This window comes from Pelobates fuscus, chromosome 8, assembly GCF_036172605.1.
Source record: "Pelobates fuscus isolate aPelFus1 chromosome 8, aPelFus1.pri, whole genome shotgun sequence".
Classification (NCBI taxonomy): domain Eukaryota; kingdom Metazoa; phylum Chordata; class Amphibia; order Anura; family Pelobatidae; genus Pelobates; species Pelobates fuscus.
In genome coordinates this window covers 138388872-138411754 of record NC_086324.1, presented here as the reverse complement: position 1 = coordinate 138411754, position 22883 = coordinate 138388872, and the positions used below count along the sequence as shown (strand labels likewise).

General features: G+C 38.4%; 1 protein-coding gene across 1 annotated transcript in view; it reads right to left on the bottom strand.

Moving 5' to 3' along the window:
• Positions 1 to 925: 925 nt before the first annotated feature.
• The window catches only part of CCZ1 (CCZ1 homolog, vacuolar protein trafficking and biogenesis associated), a 31510-nt gene continuing 9552 nt past the window's right edge, over positions 926 to 22883 (bottom strand). Inside the window, exons 6-16 of the mRNA XM_063428867.1 lie at positions 21535 to 21582; positions 20911 to 20994; positions 19889 to 20064; positions 12061 to 12142; positions 10447 to 10508; positions 9699 to 9810; positions 9152 to 9185; positions 7291 to 7408; positions 5403 to 5561; positions 5051 to 5178; positions 926 to 1240 (exon numbers count right to left, since the gene is read on the bottom strand). Of these exons, the coding sequence (XP_063284937.1) occupies positions 1185 to 1240; positions 5051 to 5178; positions 5403 to 5561; positions 7291 to 7408; positions 9152 to 9185; positions 9699 to 9810; positions 10447 to 10508; positions 12061 to 12142; positions 19889 to 20064; positions 20911 to 20994; positions 21535 to 21582 (1059 nt within the window). The 3' untranslated portion in view covers positions 926 to 1184. The remainder of the gene's footprint in view (positions 1241 to 5050; positions 5179 to 5402; positions 5562 to 7290; positions 7409 to 9151; positions 9186 to 9698; positions 9811 to 10446; positions 10509 to 12060; positions 12143 to 19888; positions 20065 to 20910; positions 20995 to 21534; positions 21583 to 22883) is intronic.

Here is a 22883-nt window from a genome sequence, read left to right as displayed (position 1 = left end):
GATATATAATTTGCATTGTGAGTATATTCATCCAAGTACTATCACTTTAATTGTTTAGTTTTGACACTGTTTTTATTTGCGTTTATCACATTACTTTTGTATTCTATATACTCACAATAGATATATTATGTACACTTTAGCTTATTTAGCACCAGTACTGATTAATTTGTCGCCCATGTTTGGAATTAGTGTAGGACCCACCGATATTGGGCTACTATGAAGTAGTGGTGGGCTTAACACAATATAGCCATATGGTGGAACTGAATCCCCATATTTGTTTGCCGAGATAGGCGATTTTTAGAAGCCTTATAAGATTTAAACATTTATTTTTATCTATGCGCTATAAGTTAATCTGTATTTATTTCAGATCTTTCCAGTTGGCCTTCATTCTATTTCACAAAATTTAAAACATTCATCCCCAAATGTGTGCGACAGGAAGCGACCCCAATTAAAGGGACATGCATCACTGGACATTTTTTTTTTTTTAAACCGACAAGCACTTGTACTTAAATAATAAACAAACCTTTGAAAAGTATGTAATAAACAAAACTTACTATAAACGTGGTCACATTGCATTGTTGGGCACGCCTTTCAGCTGTGGGAGTTTTTTCAGCCTCCTCCCCCCCTACACCCCCACCTTACCTGCCCATTTTAGTCTCTTCTCCCCTTGTCGGGATATTGCAAGTTGAAAAGTTCTTCCAACTGCACATGTGTAAATCAGGCAGGCATGCCCAATTGCCCAATGCATTTTCCAGCATTTTTATGTATAGGACACTTGGTTAGATCAGTGTCCGTCGTGTAGTAGGTGTGAAAGGCATTAGAAGAACTCCTGGCACTATAGCAAACTGTAGTGCTTAACGTGTCTCTTTAAATTGCATTATAAACAAAACATACACAGTTTCAAAGAAGAGAGGAATCTGAACAGTTAAAAGTATAACAATGATCTATGGATTTATTTTATCTTGGTATTCATGTAACACAAATTAAATGATCAAGAACAGATGAGCAGGAGTTCAGATAAATAGTTAAAATCTAAAAACGGTCTTTTTGCAGAGCCTACAGATAGAAATCGAGTTCTTACAAGGCAAGTATTGCCTTACAACAGTCATTCCAGTCAGTAATATGACTGATATTCTGTCCACGTTAAGAGGCTGTTATCGGCCGTTTCTGAAGACAATTGCAAGTTAATCCAGGAAAAAGATGTTACTAAACTGCGATGAACAAAGTTTCTTTATTTCTTCTGTAAAAGAAAGAACATGACAAACAAGATTATATCAAAAGAGTTGTCCCGAAAACAAATGCAATAAAAACATATTTAGTTCACAAATTAAAACCAAGTCATGAGGCAGCATAAAACAACAGCCAACCATCATGAAAAGAGTAGTTTGTGGCAGTCGTTATGTAAGCTATTGCAAGTCCTCACCCACAATTCCAAGTGTAAAAGAGTTTAGCAAGACCATTTATACAGTATTATTCAGCACTACGTAAATAGAATTCTGAAAGCCATGTACCAATCGCTCCTCTCTGGCTGTTGGTCTGGAAGCGGTTGTGAAAAACTAAAAGAGAATCTGTCCGGCACTTACATGACCATCTCTTTCCCCACCGCAATCCCCTTACAGAGGTGGGTGTTACACTTGCATAACAGCTAGCTCTGGTTCATCCATGCGCCTGCATTCGTCACTGATTTGCACTGCTTGGGATGCTTCCTCAAGCAGAGAAAACCTCCTCCATGACACCAACACATTAGCTTTGTTGCCAGAATGCTGGTTTTGGAACGGAGTGATGAGAGTTAACTCCATTCCTATGTTCCGTAGTTAGTGCTTTTAGTGCCAGCTATGGGTGGAGAGCAGAAGGACAGTCTGTAGGAGCTCCCTTCTGCTCTCCCTGACAGTCAATTCTTCAGCATAAAGTCTATGCTGAATAAATGATTGACAGGTGGGAGAAAAATAATAATAAAAAAAAAAAATCTTCCAATCTATACATTTCTTGCAATACATCAATGTATAGATGAAATTTCACTATTATTTTTACAAAGAACATGAGTAGTTTGGGGGTGACAGGATCCCATAAAATTATTTTTCATGATACTCACAATGCTGCATCTATACTATGTTGAATGTATATAAAATAAAAGGAAATACATCAAAACCACTTCTATAAGCTAAAGCTAACAAATCTATTTGCTACATTTTTTTGTAAAGCACTGTGGATAACAGCACTACATAGATATAGATATATAAATAAATATAACAATTACCAAAGTTGAAATTATAAAATACAGAATATGACAATGTTAGATGTTAAATTCTGATATTTAAGCTATGGAGTAATGGCGGTGTAAGGGGAGAAAGAAAAAATAAATTAGAGGCTTTTACTATTAATGAGTCTTCGGCGAGGTTCCAAAGTTTAACATAGAACAGATATAAGAAACCCTAAACGTAACTTGAGAAAGGTGTAGGAAAGGACGGGACGCCACAAGGTCATTTCATCCTGACTCTTTAGAAGGAGATGCACCTTCTGAATATTTTAGAACGGTACCCATCATTAGAACTTTTCTTTGGATCATCATACATGCATCATTAAAAATGGCAAATTCAGCATTCTTAATTTATGCAATCTCTGCATTTTTATTTATTTTTTTAAATAAAAATTGATATTAAGATTTACAACTAACCTGGCTTTGCTTGTGGTGCTGATGGCACTCTGCATCAGACATTTTAAACACACACTTTCTTTTCACAGCACAATGGAATGCTTGAGTGCTAACCTGTTACAAATAATGTATTTTGACTGCCTGCCGGGCCCGTAATTACATTTTTTTAAATTAAAATTCAATTACAGTATTTTTCGCTCCATAAGACGCACTTTTTTCCCTTCAAAAGTGAGGGAAAATGTCTGTGCGTCTTATGGAGCGAATGTGAAGCTTTACTTACTAGTCTTGTAGCGTGGGCCGGTAGCACAGCGCGCACCGCGGTACTGGAACTTCAATTTCAGGTTCCGGTTTCCGGTGGGACTGAAAGGAAGTTCGCACTCAGTGTGCACACTTCCTTTCAGTCCCGCCGGAAACCGGAACCTGAAATTGAAGTTCCTGTACCGCAGTGCGCGCTGTGAAGCCGGCCCACGCTACAAGACAGGTAAGTAATTATGGGACACTATGGGAGGGAAAGTGCCCTATGGGACAAGGGGAGGGGGGAGGACACTATGGGAAGGGGGGAGAACACTATGGTATGAGGGGAGGGGGAACACTATGGGATGAGAACACTATTGGAAAAGGGGAGGGGGGGGAGAACACTATTTGACAAGGGGAGGAGGGGGTTAAAGAACACTATGGGACAAGGGGAGGGGGGAGGACACTATGGGAAGGGGGGAGAACACTATGGTATGAGGGGAGGGGGAACACTATGGGATGAGAACACTATTTGACAAGGGGAGGAGGGGGTTAAAGAACACTATTTGACAAGGGGAGGAGGGGGTTAAAGAACACTATGGGACAGGGGAGGAGGGGTTAAAGAACACTATGGGACAGGGGAGGAGGGGATAAAGAACACTATGGTACAGGGGAGGAGGGGTTAAAATCACTATGGGACAGAGTAAGGGGGGGGGGTTAAAATCACTATGGGACAGAGTAAGGGGGGGGGTTAAAAATCACTATGGGACAGGGGAGGGGGGTTTAAAGATCACTATGGGACAGGGGAGGAGGGGGGTTAAAGATATTTATGGAACAGGAGAGGGGAGTGGGTGGTAAGGAACACTATGGGACAGGGAAGAAAAAAAAATATTCTTAACAAACTTTCCCATAGTAAGAAACACTATGGGATGTTTGTTCAGAATATTTTTTTTTTCTGGGTTTCCTCCTCTAAAAACTAGGTGCGTCTTATGGTGTGGTGCGTCTTATGGAGCAAAAAATACGGTAACTTTATTGTATTAATCAGAAACGATCATAGAGTGGCTATAGGTTATACAGACCATATCTTTCACTGGTAATAAATACAAATTATATTGAGCAATTAATTTTTTTTTGTTCAATATATATAGGTACGTCTAAGAAGAAGAAAGCCTTTTTAAAGCAAGAGAGGATTATTGATTTTTAAAAAAATTTTTTACAGAATTATTCTGAAAGATTGTTTTATTACAAAAAAAAAAGGAAAAAATATATAGCTTAAGTTCCCTCGCTGGCAAATAAATATCCATTGTATGATTATCCATTTAGAATTACACATGAATATTGCATTTTACTTGAATGTTTCAATGGTTCCATCTAAGATGACATCCTCTCTTAAAGGGGCACACAAAGCACCAGAACCAATACAACCTAATGTAGTGGTTTTGGTGCACAAGTGCTGCCCTTGTTTGTTTGACAATGTAAACATTACTGTTTCTGAGGCATGTTAGACCGACAGACAGCCACTAAAGCTGCTTGTTTCTTAAGATCTTCCGTTTCTGAAAGTCTTCACATTTACACATTTACATTCAGGATGATGGTGTTGAACAATGATATTTTTTTATTAATTTTTTTTATCTACAAAAAAAGTTAAATTCTAACATTAACGGTAAATGTATTTTCAGTCTTGCTTCAAGTTGCTAAAAAGAGTTCTAATTAAAAGGGACACTGTTTGCACCATAACAATTGCAGCTCATTATTATGGTTATGGTGCACTGACTATATTGTGTCGGTCTGGTTTGGAGCAGTTTGATCAGAGAATAAAAACAGGGCAACTCTCAGAGAGACCAGTCCTGCAGCCGCGCAATAGTGTTCCACCTGTTTCTGCCATCCACGTTTAAACAACTTTTGACAAAAGAAAATGAAGCATTATCGGAGTAGCTGCACAGAGGTTAGGCTTTGGGTGTCAGGAAAACTGTAGTGGTTACTGAACATTGTATAATACAAGTGGCTCTTAATAAGATAAGAGTGACTCTAGGTTAGCGAGAAGAGTTCCAGGTGTTCTCCTTCATTAATTCTATCCTTTCACAATATAAGTACTACTAAAAACTATAAATAAACATTTAGTTGGCTTTGAAGTAGACCATTCCCATCAAAGGAGACACTCACCATTCACTTCTATTAGATTGGAGTTCTTCTGATTCAGAATAACATAGAGTTCTCGCTGGTCAGACTTTTTCCCTACAATCCAGTAGTCACTCATTGCCTTAACGATGATCTCCTCATCTTCATCAGCTCTTAAGAAAGAACAATAATTTAGGCTGGAGATTCTGGCAGGTGAGTGTGGTATGTCAGGGGCCATAAAGCACTAAATGTATTTTACTGGGGAATCCTGTATATCTTGTAGACATACATTGTATTCCAGTATATTCCACTACAAAATTATGTGAATTTAGCTACGGCACTGTAGCACAAAATAATAAAATTTAAAAAACGACACACATATATATGGTTTCTCTACCTTGTAAAATCATTATTAATGTCTCCAAGAATTTTCATTAACTCTGGCTGTACAGATATATGTGACATACTCGGCGTTTTCCGAAGGTGGATTGTACTTTTTTCTGCTAGGTTCATGTGATTGAAATAAATAAATTTAAACTGGGGTTCCTTTTCAGGCCTAAAAAACAAACAAACAAATGTTTTCTATTAGTAGATTGTCGAGAGCTACATTATAAAACGTTACACATTGTTAAAGTTAATGGGATATGCAATAGGTCGGCATGGTGGCCATGGGGAATCTTTAAATAATTTATAGGAGAGAGGAAAATTACAGCTGTCACTGTATGAACAAGCAATTCAGTATTGACAAGGTTTCAATCCCCTCTTCCCTTTAGGGTTTCACAAACCAGCAGTTACATAGCCCCGATATACCTTACCAATTCTTAGACTAGGCCACGGTGGCACATGGAAACTGTTGGGTACCACTACGCTAGAGCAGTTTTTGAAAACCCTAAAGGGTTAAACAGCACCTGTCTAGTGACTTCCAATAAAATCCACTTAATGGAGGAAACATAGAATGTGACGGCAGATAAGAACCATTCGGCCCATCTAGTCTGCCCAGTTTTCTAAATACTTTCATTAGTCCCTGGCATTATCTTATAGTTAGGATAGCCTTATGCCTATCCCACACATGCTTAAACTCCTTTACTGTGTTAACCTCTACCACTTCTGCTGGAAGGCTATTCCATGCATCCACTACCCTCTCAGTAAAGTAATACATCCTGATATTATTTTCAAACCTTTGCCCCTCTAATTGTAGACTATGTCCTCTTGTTGTGGTAGTTATTCTTCTTTTGAATATAGTTCTCCTCCTTTACTGTGTTGATTCCCTTTTGTATTTAAATGTTTCTATCATATCCCCCTGTCTCGTCTTTTCTCCAAGCTATACATGTTAAGATCCTTTAACCTTTCCTGGTAAGTTTTATCCTGCAATCCATGAACCAGTTTAGTAGCCCTTCTCTGAACTCTCTCTAAAGTATCAATATCCTTCTGGAGATACGGTCTCCAGTACTGCGTACAGTACTCCAAGTGAGGTCTCATCAGTGTTCTGTACAATGGCATGAGCACTTCTCTCTTTCTATTGCTATGTGTTGCAAATGTATTATGTTTGAGTGAAGCATTGATGGAATTTTGTCTCAGTGCATCATTTCACCATGAGAATCACAGAAAAATGCAAATCAATCCAGAGAGATCCCAGATGTAAAATAATGAATACAGACTAATTTCCACTGCTGTGATACAGACTAATTTCCACTTATCACTTCTGTAATGGATTGAGCCCAACATTATGTGACCAGGGTTACTGTTTATTGTAGAAGTGAAGAATCTTTATGCACGTCTTTAAATAGGTAAAGAACTGATCTACATTACACTAGGCAAACTAAACATATGAAAGGTTTCAATATACATGTAAAAATGTAATATGCCTTTAATAAGGATGCAAAATAAAACAAACCGAAATTAAAGGACCACTATAGTGCCAGGAAAACATACTCGTTTTCCTGGCACTATGCCAGCATTTACAATCCTTTCCTATGGACGCTTGCGTGCTCTCACTGTGATTTTCACAGTGAGAATCACGCAAGCGCCTCTAGCGGCTGTCAGTGAGACAGCCACTAGAGGATTTGGAGGCTGGATTAACCCTATCATAAACATAGCAGTTTCTCTGAAACTGCTATGTTTATAAAAAAAAGGGTTAATCCTAGAGGGACCTGGCACCCAGACCACCTCATTAAGCTGAAGTGGTCTGGGTGCCTAGAGTGGTCCTTTAAGAACAATGTTATCACTTCTGCATATAGTTGTCTTTAAATTATCAGAAATTGGCATTGAGTAGCTGATTTACTAACCCTGATATCCTACGGTTATGGTTGTATTGTTCACAGATGTCAGATGCCAACACTGTAAGCTGAGGTCCTACAAGACTGTCCAATTTACGACAGAATTCTGGTGTGAGCTGCGTGGATGCTGAAAAAGCACAAGGAGGGAGACCAATCTGATGAGAACATTTGGTGGTGCAAAACAAACATAAGCTAACCTAAAGATTCAATGAACAAGAAAGCAAAGAAATAAAACAATCTAACAAATATTCAGTGTGCTATTGGAGGAGATATAGGATGTCACTCATACAGTTACTATTGGGACAGCTGCGCCAAATGCCCCACAAGAGAGACATGTTCATCTCACAGCAAGAGGAGATGATGTTAAATTACCTAGACATTTCCAGCACAATGAAGCCATTTCAAAATGCATCAGCAAGATCAACTGGGCCTTCTGTTTTTAATGCAATAAATGATACTGCACTCAAAATAAGGCAAAAAATAGTACGTATTTAATCATGTGTCACAGGGCCATTGAAGGGGCTGAAGGGTCCCGAGCGCGCAGCCCACTTATCCCACACAAGAGTTCATACTCTGGATATATTTGACCTGGACCGGCTAAGGACTCATCAAGTATCTGCCACATCTATCATTACCAAGCAACAGAGGAGGAACAGTCTACAATCTATAACGAAGAAAGTCATATTTGGGACTGGATGTTTCCATTTTCAGCAGAACATATTGGTGAGATCGATCCATATACAATAGTGTGTACAAACTGGTGACTGTATATACATTTTTTCATTCATTTTTTCATTTTTCATTTTTTCTTTTTTTCAATTTTTTCATTCATTTTTTTACCATTATTGTATATATTGTATATACTGTATACGTTTATTATACCTATATGAATTTAACTCTTGAAAGGATATTGTGTATTTTACATGACATCACACTGGTTGCCATAGGATACTTGTCATTTACAGTATCCATCTTTTCATCTTTTTTGTACATATCTATAATTTATATGAAATTGTTTCACTATCCATGATTAAATACGTACAATTTTTTGCCTTATTTTGAGTGCAGTATCATTTATTGTATTATATTATTTGGACGTTAATGGGCCACCTTGATATCTTGCACCAATACAGATATACGAGTGCCTGTACATTTAGATTTTTCTGTTTTTAATGTTATAGATGAGAAGTGCAAGCCAGGGGAAATGAGGGCAAGAAATCATCTCTGCAGTATTGTAATAACTATTATTTTATATAGGACAGCATTTTGGTTGCATTTTTTAGTTACATAGTAATCTAGGTTGAAAAAAAGACTCCAAACTATTAAGTTCAATTTAATAAAAAAAAAACATTTTTATGCTCTTGATTCAAAAGAAGGGAAACAACCCAATTTCAAGTGATGATCTATTGTGTCCCAAAAGGGAAATATTAACTCCTGAGTCCACAATGGCAATCACAAACAAATGGACTAGCTGATGATGCCAAATGTTAAGACTTTCAATTCTTCACTATGACGTGCCATTAATTGCTTTCAAAGCCCCTAGAGGTGTACTTATGTCAAAATATATGCATGGCCATATCTCTGAAACAGCAGTGTTTTACAGACGAACAAAGAGTATATTGTCTATGCATCAAAACTACATCATTAAGATGATGGGAAGCCTTTTAAATTATTGTTCTGAGCAGCTGCCTGGAATCTAATCTGCACGATGTCTCCGTTATAGAGTTCAAGGCTAGTTTTGAGTTTACATTATGCTCAGATACATCAATGATTAAGTCACAGTATGTAGGATTTATATTAAATTAAATAAACTTACACAAGACAAGGTCAATTTACTTGGTCAGCTGATAACAGAATAGATGTAACTTACCTTCAACCATGAAACATACAGAGGCGCTCATTGCCTGAAACAAGCAGAAGATATTTTGTTTAGTGTTGACGGGCTCCCTCCAGTGTCACCATTTTGTTTACAATCTTTATTTACGCACAAGTTTTACAAATGTAGGGTATTAAAGAGCTCCGGTGTCAACGTAACACAGTAAGGTTTTTTTCCCTAAACGCCAAATTGTAGCAAAGTAATATCGAAATGGGAAAATGAAGGCTAAAATAGCCAAGGCATGATTATTGCCAGGGTGGAGAATGTTTCCAGATTAGCCATTTCCCCCTTAGTTTTGCAATTTGGACTTTAACTTGCTACAATTTGGAGTTTAGTGAATATCTCAGAATAGTCTCATCAACAGTTTTCTTTGTGCTATTTTGTGTCTTGCTTTCTGCCTGCATTTGCATCATGTTCTTAACAAACCAATAACCCCCCACCTTTATGTGTCTTCTATCCAAGAAAAAAAAAAAAAGAATAGCAAATATGGCGTTGAAGAGACCATCAATAATTGTTACAGACAGCATGGCAGGCACATCACCTTGTAAACGATCAGATGAAGTTCTTCGTACACGTCTTCTGTATTTACAAAGATTTTGGGGAACCTAAATTTTGCATCAGCGTCATTGAGGTTTACAGGTCCAGTGAGAAATCTGTAGACCAAAATAAATAAAACCATATAAACTTGCGGGGAAAATCATGTAAGTAATTTCTGGGTCAATCGGACTATCACACCTTGGGCTCTTACTTCCAGTAGCCATGAACCAGAACCTTAACCCCTTAAGGACCAAACTTCTGGAATAACAGGGAATCTTGACATGTCACACATGTCATGTGTCCTTAAGGGGTTAATAGAATTAACACAGGAATAGCAGAACCGGGGTGGGATGAGTTTAATCACTATGGAGTGAATTGCCAGGCATGTAAATTTTTTGCCAAAATAGTTGAATTTACTTTCAATAACCCTGTCTACGATGATATCACATAAGCCAAATCATTTGTTTCACTCAGATCTCGCTCTCAAAGCTAGTCAGTGTTTAGTGCAAGCATGAAAGGAATACATTTCATTACATCAGCATCCCTAGTGTCCCATCACACTGTTGAAATGTTAGCTTTTGAAAAGACACTAAGGGGGCTGCAGGGTAATCTTTCCAACTGGCTGATGGGTCGCACACAATGATTCCAGCAGGGACAAGGTGCATTAAACATAGAACACACAACCCTTTGCATGAGCACTGCACACATACAAGACATAAAGACACAATACAAATGAGGCAAGAGCATTGTACCTTCCATAGTGCTGTAAATTGCCAGGCATTTCTGGGCGTAAAGGAGAATCTCTTCCAGCTAGCTACAAGAGGGGAAAAGAGAGCATTGTGGGCAATTCTGCAAAACCACAATACACACATATAATTGACTAATAAGGGTGAGAATTGTTTTATATTCGTTCAGCAACAGCCAGCCCTCTGGAAACTGTTGAATTAGTGGACATTTAGTCCAAATAACTGAAGGTGTACGGTGAACAGCTTGGCCAAAACTATTCCAACCATATGCCTGGTCAGGCCTCCACTAGTTATGCTTTTCCTTTTACCCATAACACTATTCGTGACATTTTTCTAATCCTTTAAATTGCTTTCCAAATAATATATTGGATGCATCAAAACAAAGTAGTTTACAGTGAGAAAAAAGAAAAAAACCTAAGCCCCCCACCTTTTTTTCTTCACACAAACGAATGAAAAAGTAACAATCTATTAGGTCTCTGGCGGTCTATTTGCCAGGAATTTATATATAAAAAAAAATTAAAACTTGTATTATTATTTTTTTCCCATTCTACATTACTATATAAATATGTAGTATGTAACTATAACAATTAACCTTGCACAAGCAGCCCGGCACTTGCAAGGTTAAAGGAACACTCCAAGCACCATAACCACTGAAGTGACTCGGTGACAGAAGTGCTCTCAGCCAATGAGCCAACTGACTACTTACTTTTGAGAGGGGCAGGGGTGCCAGGGCTCTACTGGCACATAACCACTTCAGTGTTTTGTAGTACTTATGGTGCTGGAAACAGGTAAATAACCAAATAAGTGGCTTCTCATTGAGTAGCCTCTGAATCTATACCCTCTGTGCGCACGCTGCAGCTATGGTCAGGAAGGACATTGATCTGAGATAAGATCTGTGGTGCTGGGGAATGGGGCAGGCGCTCAAGTACAGCTTGCCTGCCACTTCCTTTTACTTAGGTTTGCTAATGGAAGAAGGAAGAAAATCTCCCTAGCGGTTTGACTGACAGCCAGGAAAGTGTTTCAGATGTATAAAAGTGTTGATTTTCTCATGGAAATCGGCGCTTATATAAACATGCAATTAAAATGGGATACCCCATGCACATAAAGCATTTTAACAAGCTGAGGTCCTTTGTGTGTGGAGTGGTCATTTAACACCTAACCCTGCAAAGAGTGTGGTGACTGGCCACAAGGTGGCACTCAAGAACTATATTGGATAGACAATTGTAATATTGCATAAAACATAAATCTATGCTGAAGGCTGAACTTGATAGACGCAAGTCTCTTTTCAGCTATGTAACTGCTGAGTAATCAAAAAAAAAAAAAAAAAGAATACAAGAGTACTAAAACATATGAAGGCAAGCAAATTAAAAGGCATGGAAGCCGATCTTTACTAGCTAGCAGGCTTTGGTGACCATGTCACTCCGTTATCCCTCCTTATTTCAGAGCCGTGTAAATTTTGAAGTGGCTTTTTGGCTACAATGTGACCAAAATCTACATTGTGATCTTGTAATACAATGCACAGTAATGCATTAATTCACATTTCTGGGATCCAAAGTCTTTACCATGCATGCCATAAACACTATCTTTACAAAACATTAAATAAATAAACACTGTCTTTACCTCGGGTTCTAGATGCCTAGGAAATAAAGACGTAATGAGGTATTTGTACACGATTCTCATATCCTCTTGTTCTAATCCGCTCCTGAAAGAGAAAGAAAGAGTCAGAGCTCTACAATCATTATAGCCAGGCTTGTACTGTTAACAAAATGAGAGTAGACTTGTGCAAAAATTCTGAATAAAATTCCTTTTAATCCACACCCCACTGAATTGATCAGTCTAGGATTCACCTGTGGAGTCTCTTTGAACGAATAAGGCACAAGTAAATCCCAGATGGATCAATGTGTTCGGGTGTGGGTTAAAAGGAATTTGGTTTGGATAAACTGCTCAAATTAATTTTTGCGCAAGTCTCATTGAGAGTGAGAGAGAGAGTGAGAGAGAGAGAGAGAGAGAGAGTATGATGCTCAGTCAGGTTAAGCATCAAGGGATTGTGAAATTGTGACAGAGTATTACGGTAGTGTAGTTTAACAGTTGTTGGTTTGGAGATGGATGATAGACTGTCTCGTCCAATCTCAAACCTGTGCGCTTAGAAACTTCTTTTGTAGGAGTATACAAAATGTAAACAAAAGAGATAATACTCGAGGAGGCTGGAATGAACCAGACTAGTCGAGTATATTCCTGGAGAGAAAATCGATAGATAAATAAATGAATAAATGAATAGATAATTAAATAAATAAATAAATAAATAAGTAGATCTATATACAGAATAACTACCTTCTACTCTGAAATAGGATAGGTAGATGCACCAACACACAGTGTTATCTAGCCTTAATGGCTCACCTCCATTAGTTCCCTACTTACCTAATGTCCTGATCACTCTCACAATTGCTACTGGATACTGACTTTAATCGGCAATTTAGCATGGTCAAGTCCAGTAGATTAGAGTGTGGACCATAGGTAGTTTGTCAGATAGCTGACCCGGGTATTCAAGAGAGGTCACTACAGAGTCTAATATATGGATAGATGCCGGGTGGCTATTAGTCGATGCCAGTACAAACCGAGCCTAATATATTACGGCTACGGGTACCTGGTTAAATCAAACATACGCCCAAATACAGCATTTGCAGTGGCATATAACTACACCTATATCTAGTAGCTATTATGCTAAATTACTAGCCTCTGTGTAGTTATCATAGCCATAGAGTGGTTAAACATGCTTGAAGAATTCTTGCCATATACCCCAGAGAAGATACCTGGGTAGACTCCAATGTACAGAAGTGACCAGACAAAGAAAGGAGGTGAAAGAGATAATTAGATTAAAGTGCCTCCATGTGCAGAACCATACTTAGAATGTTGGTTACCTGCACATGGTGATAGATAGCTACGGGTGAAACAAAATGTGTGCGTGAGAAAAGAGCCCAAAAAGCCCGACGCGCGTTTCGGTGCTGTCTTGCACCTTCGTCAGGGGCTGACTGGAGACTAGTCCATAGTCTCCTTTTATGTGTAATCACTAGCTTGAACCTCTAAGCTTTGTCCAATCAGACAGCCGGTGGTCCGATCATTCCGGCGCCAAAAACCCCCACGTGGTGGTATGTAAATGAGCTGCCTCCTTTAGCCAATCCCATATCAATGTTGATCTATCTCGGTAACAGCCTGTGTTAACCCTCTCAGTGCTGGGTTAATTCCCTGATGCAGAGGTGGCTGTATAGCGATATTACAGTGAATACTGTGATTCTCATATCTCGTAGCTCTGGGAGCATGGTCGGTTCCGTTCATAAAGTATGCATTATAAGGATATAGATTCTATATCTTTGTATTATTGCTAAAAGCCGAGCATGAAAAATGGGATTTATCATCCCAGAATGGATAAAAGATAGACGTTCTTAATAAAGCCTAGACGTGAGATATAGAAGAGGATGGGATATATGTGATATACAGAAGTGCCCTGCGAGCCCTATTTTGGGATGATGTGGAAACAACTTGAGGAGTCTGTCAGCGAAATGCCCAGTCCTGTTCACCTCCTTTCTTTGTCTGGTCACTTCTGTACATTGGAGTCTACCCAGGTATCTTCTCTGGGGTATATGGCAAGAATTCTTCAAGCATGTTTAACCACTCTATGGCTATGATAACTACACAGAGGCTAGTAATTTAGCATAATAGCTACTAGATATAGGTGTAGTTATATGCCACTGCAAATGCTGTATTTGGGCGTATGTTTGATTTAACCAGGTACCCGTAGCCGTAATATATTAGGCTCGGTTTGTACTGGCATCGACTAATAGCCACCCGGCATCTATCCATATATTAGACTCTGTAGTGACCTCTCTTGAATACCCGGGTCAGCTATCTGACAAACTACCTATGGTCCACACTCTAATCTACTGGACTTGACCATGCTAAATTGCCGATTAAAGTCAGTATCCAGTAGCAATTGTGAGAGTGATCAGGACATTAGGTAAGTAGGGAACTAATGGAGGTGAGCCATTAAGGCTAGATAACACTGTGTGTTGGTGCATCTACCTATCCTATTTCAGAGTAGAAGGTAGTTATTCTGTATATAGATCTACTTATTTATTTATTTATTTATTTAATTATCTATTCATTTATTCATTTATTTATCTATCGATTTTCTCTCCAGGAATATACTCGACTAGTCTGGTTCATTCCAGCCTCCTCGAGTATTATCTCTTTTGTTTTCATTCTGATCTGAAGGGGTTAAGCCCCAGGACACTCCTGGAGTGTCCAATAAGGTGTTGTTCCACCAGTGAGGTGGTGCCAATTTTTTTGACCCACCATCGTAAGTGGAACCTCTCTGTATACAAAATGTAGATGACCAGCTGCTGTATAACTACAAGGGTTAGTATATACTATTGGCCACTCATAATCTATTAATAATTTGAATGGAAACAAGCACTTGTGATTAGTTTGGGACATGGAAACAATACGACAGTGTATTCAATGAAAGTGGGGTTAAAAAATTCCTATGTAATATTCAAGATTATGTACCTATCTGAATGAAATGTTACCAATTTCATTTGTGGTGTTCCAAAACATTTATTACTTTAATCTAGTTTCAAAACAAGGTTGGCCAATTTTATGGATGTCAAATACAGACAGGAGGCAGCCCTTTTTTATAAGTACTCATTAGAGTTGGCATCTCTCTACTCTGGTGAGGATACAATATAGGACTGAACACAGGCCTAGAAATAAACTTGATCAATAATATTGTGGTACTAGAACCCTGCCATTGAGTTTCACATCTGGATCCTACATCTATTGCAAGTGTGCCGCCTGACCTTCTATAGTATAAGATGCGTGGCGCACGAGTTCCGGATCAACAGGCCGGTTCAGGGGTTCTATCCCAGGCCCATCAGCTGTAACTACCGTTCCGGTGCGCCAAGGGTGTAAGAGTTTCCCAGATCTACACATTAAGCCAACTCACGTCTTTCTAAGGGAACCCGAACACTCTTGCTGCAGCCTGCCGGGAGCTGAGCTGGGGAGAGGCGGCCGATCACTCCATCAACTGTTCCCAGCACAGACTTACTGCATAGCGCTCTCTCCCCTACCCACCCCTCTAGACCGGCAGGGATATCCCGGTCCCACTAAAGCTGACCAGGCACCAAACGCTGCTGCACTCACTTGTGACCCACAGTGGAATTCCTATGGCGAGTCCTATACCAAGCCTCACTAAAATGGCGGATGGTCCTACTCCAGCCTCTGTCAAACTCAGAGATCCAACAGCGGAGCTATGGAAACCATACAGCAACGATTGGATGCCATATTCCAGAACTTCTGGCTCAAGATATCTTCATGCATGGCTGCATCAGCAACCTCACCGCATGAGGGCTGCCACAAGCCTAGTTTCCCAGAGGCAGGCGCTACCACTCAAGGCTCTACAACTTCACAAGCGCCTACCATCATTATGGCACACCATCCAAGACCGCGAGCTTCAAGAGCCTATGCCTCCACACATCGACCACGCAGACCGAAGATCAACCGCAGTCAGCGGCACGTTCCATCAAGATCTCACGAACACCCCTGAAGGGGAATTACCTTGGCACCCATAAGACTGAGTGCATGGCTTGCGGATGCCCGCTCTCCCTCGGGCCTGGAGGGTAATCCCGCTCTGGAGCTGCTCTGTGGATAATCCCAAGCACCACAGAAGCTACACTCTACCTTGGCATCCTGTAGGGATCGGCTGACAGGGACTCTGAGCCTTACTACTTTCGCAGGTCGGAGAAGGATGCATAGCTGGCTAGATAGATGGCATACAGAATCTTTACTATTAGCTTGTATTAACCTTAGTTTCCCCTCTTTCTTGCTATTTCATCCAGTGCAGAGAGTTAGCAATGTATAACATTTCAGTGGCAAAAGCATATAGTTATCTTACAAGTCTGAAAAGCTTCTTGCATAAACAAAGCTTGTTATACCATCTTAATTTGGTTTACATCTATTAACACAACCGTTTAGCCAAAGTATATCTTGCATACATATTTATCTAAAAAGGTGCAGTTATATCTATTGCCACACTTATTTATGTGTTTTTTCGCTCTTACCTCTGCTATTGTGGCAGTGTAATAAGTTTGTAATCTATGCACAACAAAAAATAAAATAACAAAAATAAAAATGTTAAATAATACTGGAAATTGTGAACTTATTATGCCTTTCAGTTCCATGTAAAGAAGATAGTTTGCAGTATGTGCTGTAATCCAAGGATGATCTGGACAATCTGAGACCAAAAGCAGACCAGTGCCATTGTGCCAAGTCTTAACAGGAGACCCGAGAAAGAAGAGGCTTTTGATGACAGTGGTGACAAAGACTCTTACCAGTTTCACAAGTATTTCTGACAGTATGGCCTATATTTAATATTGTTTGATAAAGACTCCAAATTCGTAAAAAAAATAATAAAAAAAAATAATAATTATTATTATTTGATTTTAAAAATAGAAAAAAAGTATTAGATTTTGATATTTTTTGTATACAACATATTTTTTGATATTTGAAATTTTTGAAAACATTTAGCCAAAAATATTACCGCAAGTCATTAGGGAAGCTTATCCAGCAATATTAAACCAAGGCCTATGTCAGAAGACATTGCTTTCTACAGTTTTCTTCCTGTTCCAAAGTTTAAAAGGTTTTACAAAAATCTCAAGATTCTAAAATGGTCTAACATTTTCCTAAATAATAACTACTCCTTAAATGATAAGGCAATCGTAGCCAAGGTGCAAGGTAACTTTTAGGACAATGACAATCACAAAGCATTATAACACAAGACACAGACACTGCATGGGGAAATATGTATTGGCCATTTACAAAAAGTGAAATGTTTCCATTCAGATCAGTGTTAAGCCCTGGGTGTACAGGTACCTAAAGCTCTGTCACTTCTTGCATCATATTCATGTCATTTGTGACGCAGACTACATGCTAAGTCCTAACCTGCATAATTCAGGCATCAATTTAAATGTAAGACTTGAAAAACAGGGTCGTAACCTCACAAACTTACTGGGACCTACCTATTTTCCAAAGGGTGTACGCAACGGAGATAATACATGTGGACAAATGATCCCAGGTAAGACTTTAGCTCACCCACATACTGACAAAAATGTTCAAATTAGAAATAAGATCACCTGCACCTAAAGTTTTGTGATTTTTAAGTTACAATGTCCTTGTGGGTTACCATATGTGGATAAGACTTATAACTCCTAACTAGCATAATTTAGCAGTGAAATTGCAGAGGCACGATCTATACACAAATACCACTTTATTAAGCTAAAGTTGTTTTGCTGCTTAGAGTATTCGTTCAAACACTGTGGATTAAACAAAAACATCCATATTAAAAAAAAAAAATTAATGAACTGAGCACTACATCGTTTATCGAAGCAGAAAAATCTGACAGAGTTTGTGGGAACGAACCTCAAGGGCAAGGTTGCAACATAGTTTAAAAAAAATAAAAAAATACAAATTTAAATGTTTAAATGTAACTAAATCTCTGGTTCCACCATAATAGCAATACTTTACACAACAGTATGTAAAAACAGTCCACAGGATTCAATGCAGTAAAAATGAAGAAATTAAAATAAATGCACCCCAAATAAATCAAATGGAAGTTACTCAGTGCTTGGCCATACTCCCATATACATATATTTTCCAAAATGTCAGCACTCCAGGGATTTTATTCCAAAATTCTTCCTTATTTGGAATGCACAAATAATGTATTCACATGAATAAATGAAACATGTCCTGATGCAAGTTCATTTAGAACTAAAATGTCACCTTCACTATGTAAATACATTATTTGTGCATTACAAATAAAGAAGAATTTTGGAATAAAATCCATGGAGAGCCCTGGTACCTTCATTGGAAAGAGATCGATATATATTATATACACATACACTCTCTCTACTAAGCGCTTTTGCAAAATCTTGAAATAACCTATAGCTTTCTCGTTTTTAGAGAATCTTACTTTTGTTTTTTGGGTTTTTTTTTGTTTTTTTTAAGAGAGCATTTTACTTTTCTGAACTTTCTTTCTAAATAAAAGTCAAACTTCAAGTGAAATGGATGGATACTATAAAAATATGGAGAGATTGATCCTGTTTTGAGGAAATGTATTCAATAGGCTTTTGAAGAAAACCCATTGCAGATGATCAAGAAGGCTGCCCTATTTAGCCACCTCTTTACACCTGTCACTTTGCAAACAGGATATCTTACAGACAATACGGCTGATCATGGACGCATTCAACCTGTTCTCTCCTTTCACACCAATTCACACCTAGGCTGTAAATAATTACTGCAATTTCTCCTCTTGCAAAATTTGGACACGAACTTGGAAGGTGAGAAGTGTACGGTGATCGCCTGATATTTCAAGTCGGATCAGGTGGGATTCCCTTGAGCAATAGGCATCCTATACATTAATGATACAGCTGCGACTGCACTCATGATATCTGTTTACTGGACAGTAACCTTAGAAGTCTTCTGACGCCATCAATAGCAGCTATATTACCGTTGAATTAGCAGATTGTGAGCCCATCCTTAGTGTTTTAAGAGAGACTGCCTTCACAAATGTTCTTTCCTTCCTCAAATTCATATTGCACTTAAACTCTCTATATGTATCTACCGAATGGCTAGTGAAAACGTGGAGCCCTAGTAGACCGGGTGTCTGAGAGCCAGGGGGTGTAGCAAAGTTAATTTAGAAAAGTGCCAATTTCTATTAAAATCTGCATTTTTGGTAAAATGGAAAAAACATAAAAAAAAAAAAAAAAAACTGAGGACAGACCCTTCGCACATAAAGCACTTCAGAAACCTGTCCTTTTAAGTACCGCATTGCAGTGCTTCTCTGGCAAGATTTGATCACTTATTGTGAACCTTTATGTAAAATATATTCTGCAGAAATACCAGTGCAATCAAAAGAAATGCATATTGCTAAACAGGCACTACAATGTCATATCTATTGCTTTAACATTTACAAAACACTGCAAACATTTTTAAAATGGTTCATTTCTGCTACCAGGCTTTGCCACATCCCAGCAGCCATCACTCCCAAAGCCTAATGGGATCACACATCTGCATACACAAATTGAAAATTATCGTTACTAATGGGGTTGCACAACATATTATAGTTATGTTTACAGTAGTTTGGTTTGATTAATAATATAAAATATATGTACACACCAAAACTATATATATATATATATATATATATATATATATACACACACACATATATATATACACACACACACACACCAAGACTATATATTTGATAAGTTTGTTACAAACAAATTCAGGAAAATATATGTTATTAAAAGAACATCAGGTTTTAGCATTACCAGATGATACCTGCCGTAATTATAACATTTATTAGGAATCACATAGAGCTTCAGTTGGTACTTACCAGATGAGCTGGTCGTTGTATAGGAAAGCTGTATACTTCACAATGCTTAGACTTTCTTCCACCCGGTTGATAAATGACTGGATTTTAAGATAGGTCATTTTATCTAATGGAAAGAAGCTAATGCCACCAAATATGTCAAGCAAGTCACAGGACTGGAGGTGTAAGGTTTGCAAATACTGTGGATTAAAAAAAAAAGAAAAGAAAATGAACATTAAACTCTTTAGCCTCTGTACATCATGCTTCAGCCTCCAGGTGCTGTACCAGAACCCAGACTGATAACAAGCCGATCAAATCAAATCAAGCTCAGGACACTATGGGGAAATGTATCATGGCAAAACTGGTTTTCTAGGGCAATAAGATAAATAATGACAGATTTCCATGGGAACCAACAGAATGTATCTAAATATGCTGCACTTTGCACCCAAAATAGCACCTGCTTTGCCTTGATAAATTCCCTTCCAATATTTTAGGACTACTTATTTTCAGACTTGGCTAAAGAACGCCAAGACCACTGCAGCTCTTTTTAATTTACAAATACATTGTATAACTCACTCTAAAGCAGGGGCAGGCAACCTTCAGCACTCCATCTCCCATAATGCTCTCACAGCCATAATGCTGGCAAAGTCTCAGGGTTAAAGAGGTCTCTGGAGTACCAGACATTGCCTACCCCTGATCTAGAGCAATAGAGTAAACCTGATGAGGTCATTGGACAATAATGTATCTATCTTAATGTATCTATCCTTACTTCTGACTTCTGTGAGTTATGGTCCATTAACCATTTTTATTTCCAATCTTGAATCCTCTAGCCATAAATGCACTTTAAAAGCAGACTGGGCAGTACATTCATCTCTATATAACAAACCTGGCCCTATAGATATCAGGAGATAGGAGTAGGAGAAAGGAATTTGCTAGTTAGTATTACTTTATAATCTAGTATGCAATACTGATAAGGGCAAGGCTGACAACCATTTTGCAGTTACTAAAAGTTATTAACACGTAATGTAAACTAGATGCATATTCACCCTATGGAAGAATTTCTCCAGTCTATCTTTGAGCAGTGCAACACCACCATCCTCCATTGCTTTGTAGAATGTGCCATTAAATAGCTACATTGAAATAAGAAAAGAAAAAACACAGTATTACAATTTACAAATAGAAAAAAAAAATATATATATATACACACACACACAAACACACAAACACACAAACACACATACAAACACTTAGTTGTACACAATTTATTTTACTAAGTTACACTTCGGATCAACAATCGGATTGACTGTTGAAATTTGTTTAATCATCTAGACTTTCATTCTAGTTTACCATGCACATTGAACACAAATTATAAATGATTGTGCATGAGAAGAGGCAATAGGCAAGATAGCTCTAACAGAGAATAGTATACGTATACAAAAAAATATGGGAAACCGCTGTCATTACCTATAAAGAAATAAACAATACATAGTATGAAACCATATAAAGCATATATGTAGACACGTTTTTGGAAGCACTCACAGTGTGAAGTAAATCAAAGCGCTTTGATGGTGCCACCCCTGCAAAGGGGGGTTAGTATCCCAATCCACCTTTAGCTCCTTCCTAGTTCAGGAGCTAAAGGTGGCAACAGAATCACAACAAAGGATAATTACCTTATACATTTTATAACATTGTTGCAGCACTGAGGAATACACTTTGTCCTGTAAGAAAATTAAACACATTATGACAAGCTATGGACTAAAAGGCAGAATTGCAATACTATGATTTTGTACTCAAAAGACTTCAGAGTTTAAAGGAACACTTTAGTGTTCGGCATACAAAACGTGTATTCCTAACACTATAGTACTTAACTAGCTGTTTAGGTCCCAGGCACCCATACTCCGTGGAGTTACAAGGTTGTTTTACTTAACTTTTTTCCACCTTGGCGCTGGTCTCGCCAGCGCTGTTTCCGCCACCATGGCTGAGATAATCAAGTTTGATGATCTCAGCCAATCCAATGCTTTCCCATAGGAAAACATTGGGAGGCTATTAAGCATCTGCAGCAGCAAAATGCCACGCTCCACCAATGGAATGTGTGGCTAGGTCGGCATAAACAGAAACAAAAGTGATTTAACTCATAAATGGCAATGAATTGAGCAGTGAAACTTCAGAGGCATGATCTATACACTAGAAATGCTTCATTAAGCTAAATTGTTTTGGAGACTATAGTGTCCCTTTACGCTGTATAGCAAGCTGGTCCTGGTGACTACAGTGACTTATTTATCAGCCATATAAATGAACACCATAACTGTAGAATAATTCGATAATGGCTATATTGTTTACTGTACATATAAGCTTATTGCTGCACATAGGTTTGAAGAGTACAACTCTCTAATTCCCCTGATACAAATCCGGGAAACTGCACCTAAAACTCAAAACCTACTAATCTAAATCACCCACATGCTACCCCAAACCCCACTCCCCTTAACCATATACTCCAGCCCTAAATACCCAAGACCTACTCTTACATTAACAACTTATTTATAGCAGAGAAATTCAGTTACAATTTGGTTGAGTCATTTGTAAATAAAGCATACTGCAGTAATGAGATCCATCCATTCAGCTAAATCCAGTTAGCGTTCAGACGTTAGTGAATACAGTGCAACACTGAGTAATTCGAACAATCGAATGCCACAGAATTGAGACAAATGTAATGAGCTGAATCTGCAAAAGTATATTTGGCATTTAGAAAATCAACCCTACTGTTTAACGTAAAGGGGAACTATAGTGCTAGCAAAACAACGTTATGTTCCTAGCACTATAGTGCCCCCCTCCGTTGCTCCCTCCATGGTGCTGAAGGCATATTGGGTCAGGTTCCACTCTGCTCCTCCTAGGTCGACGGGCCCTATTGTGCATGCATGGTGATCCCACATAGGAAAACATTGTATAATGCTTTCCTATGGTGCTTTGTGTGACGCTGGATGACCTCATGCAAAGCACGTCGATCACATTGGGATTTCCC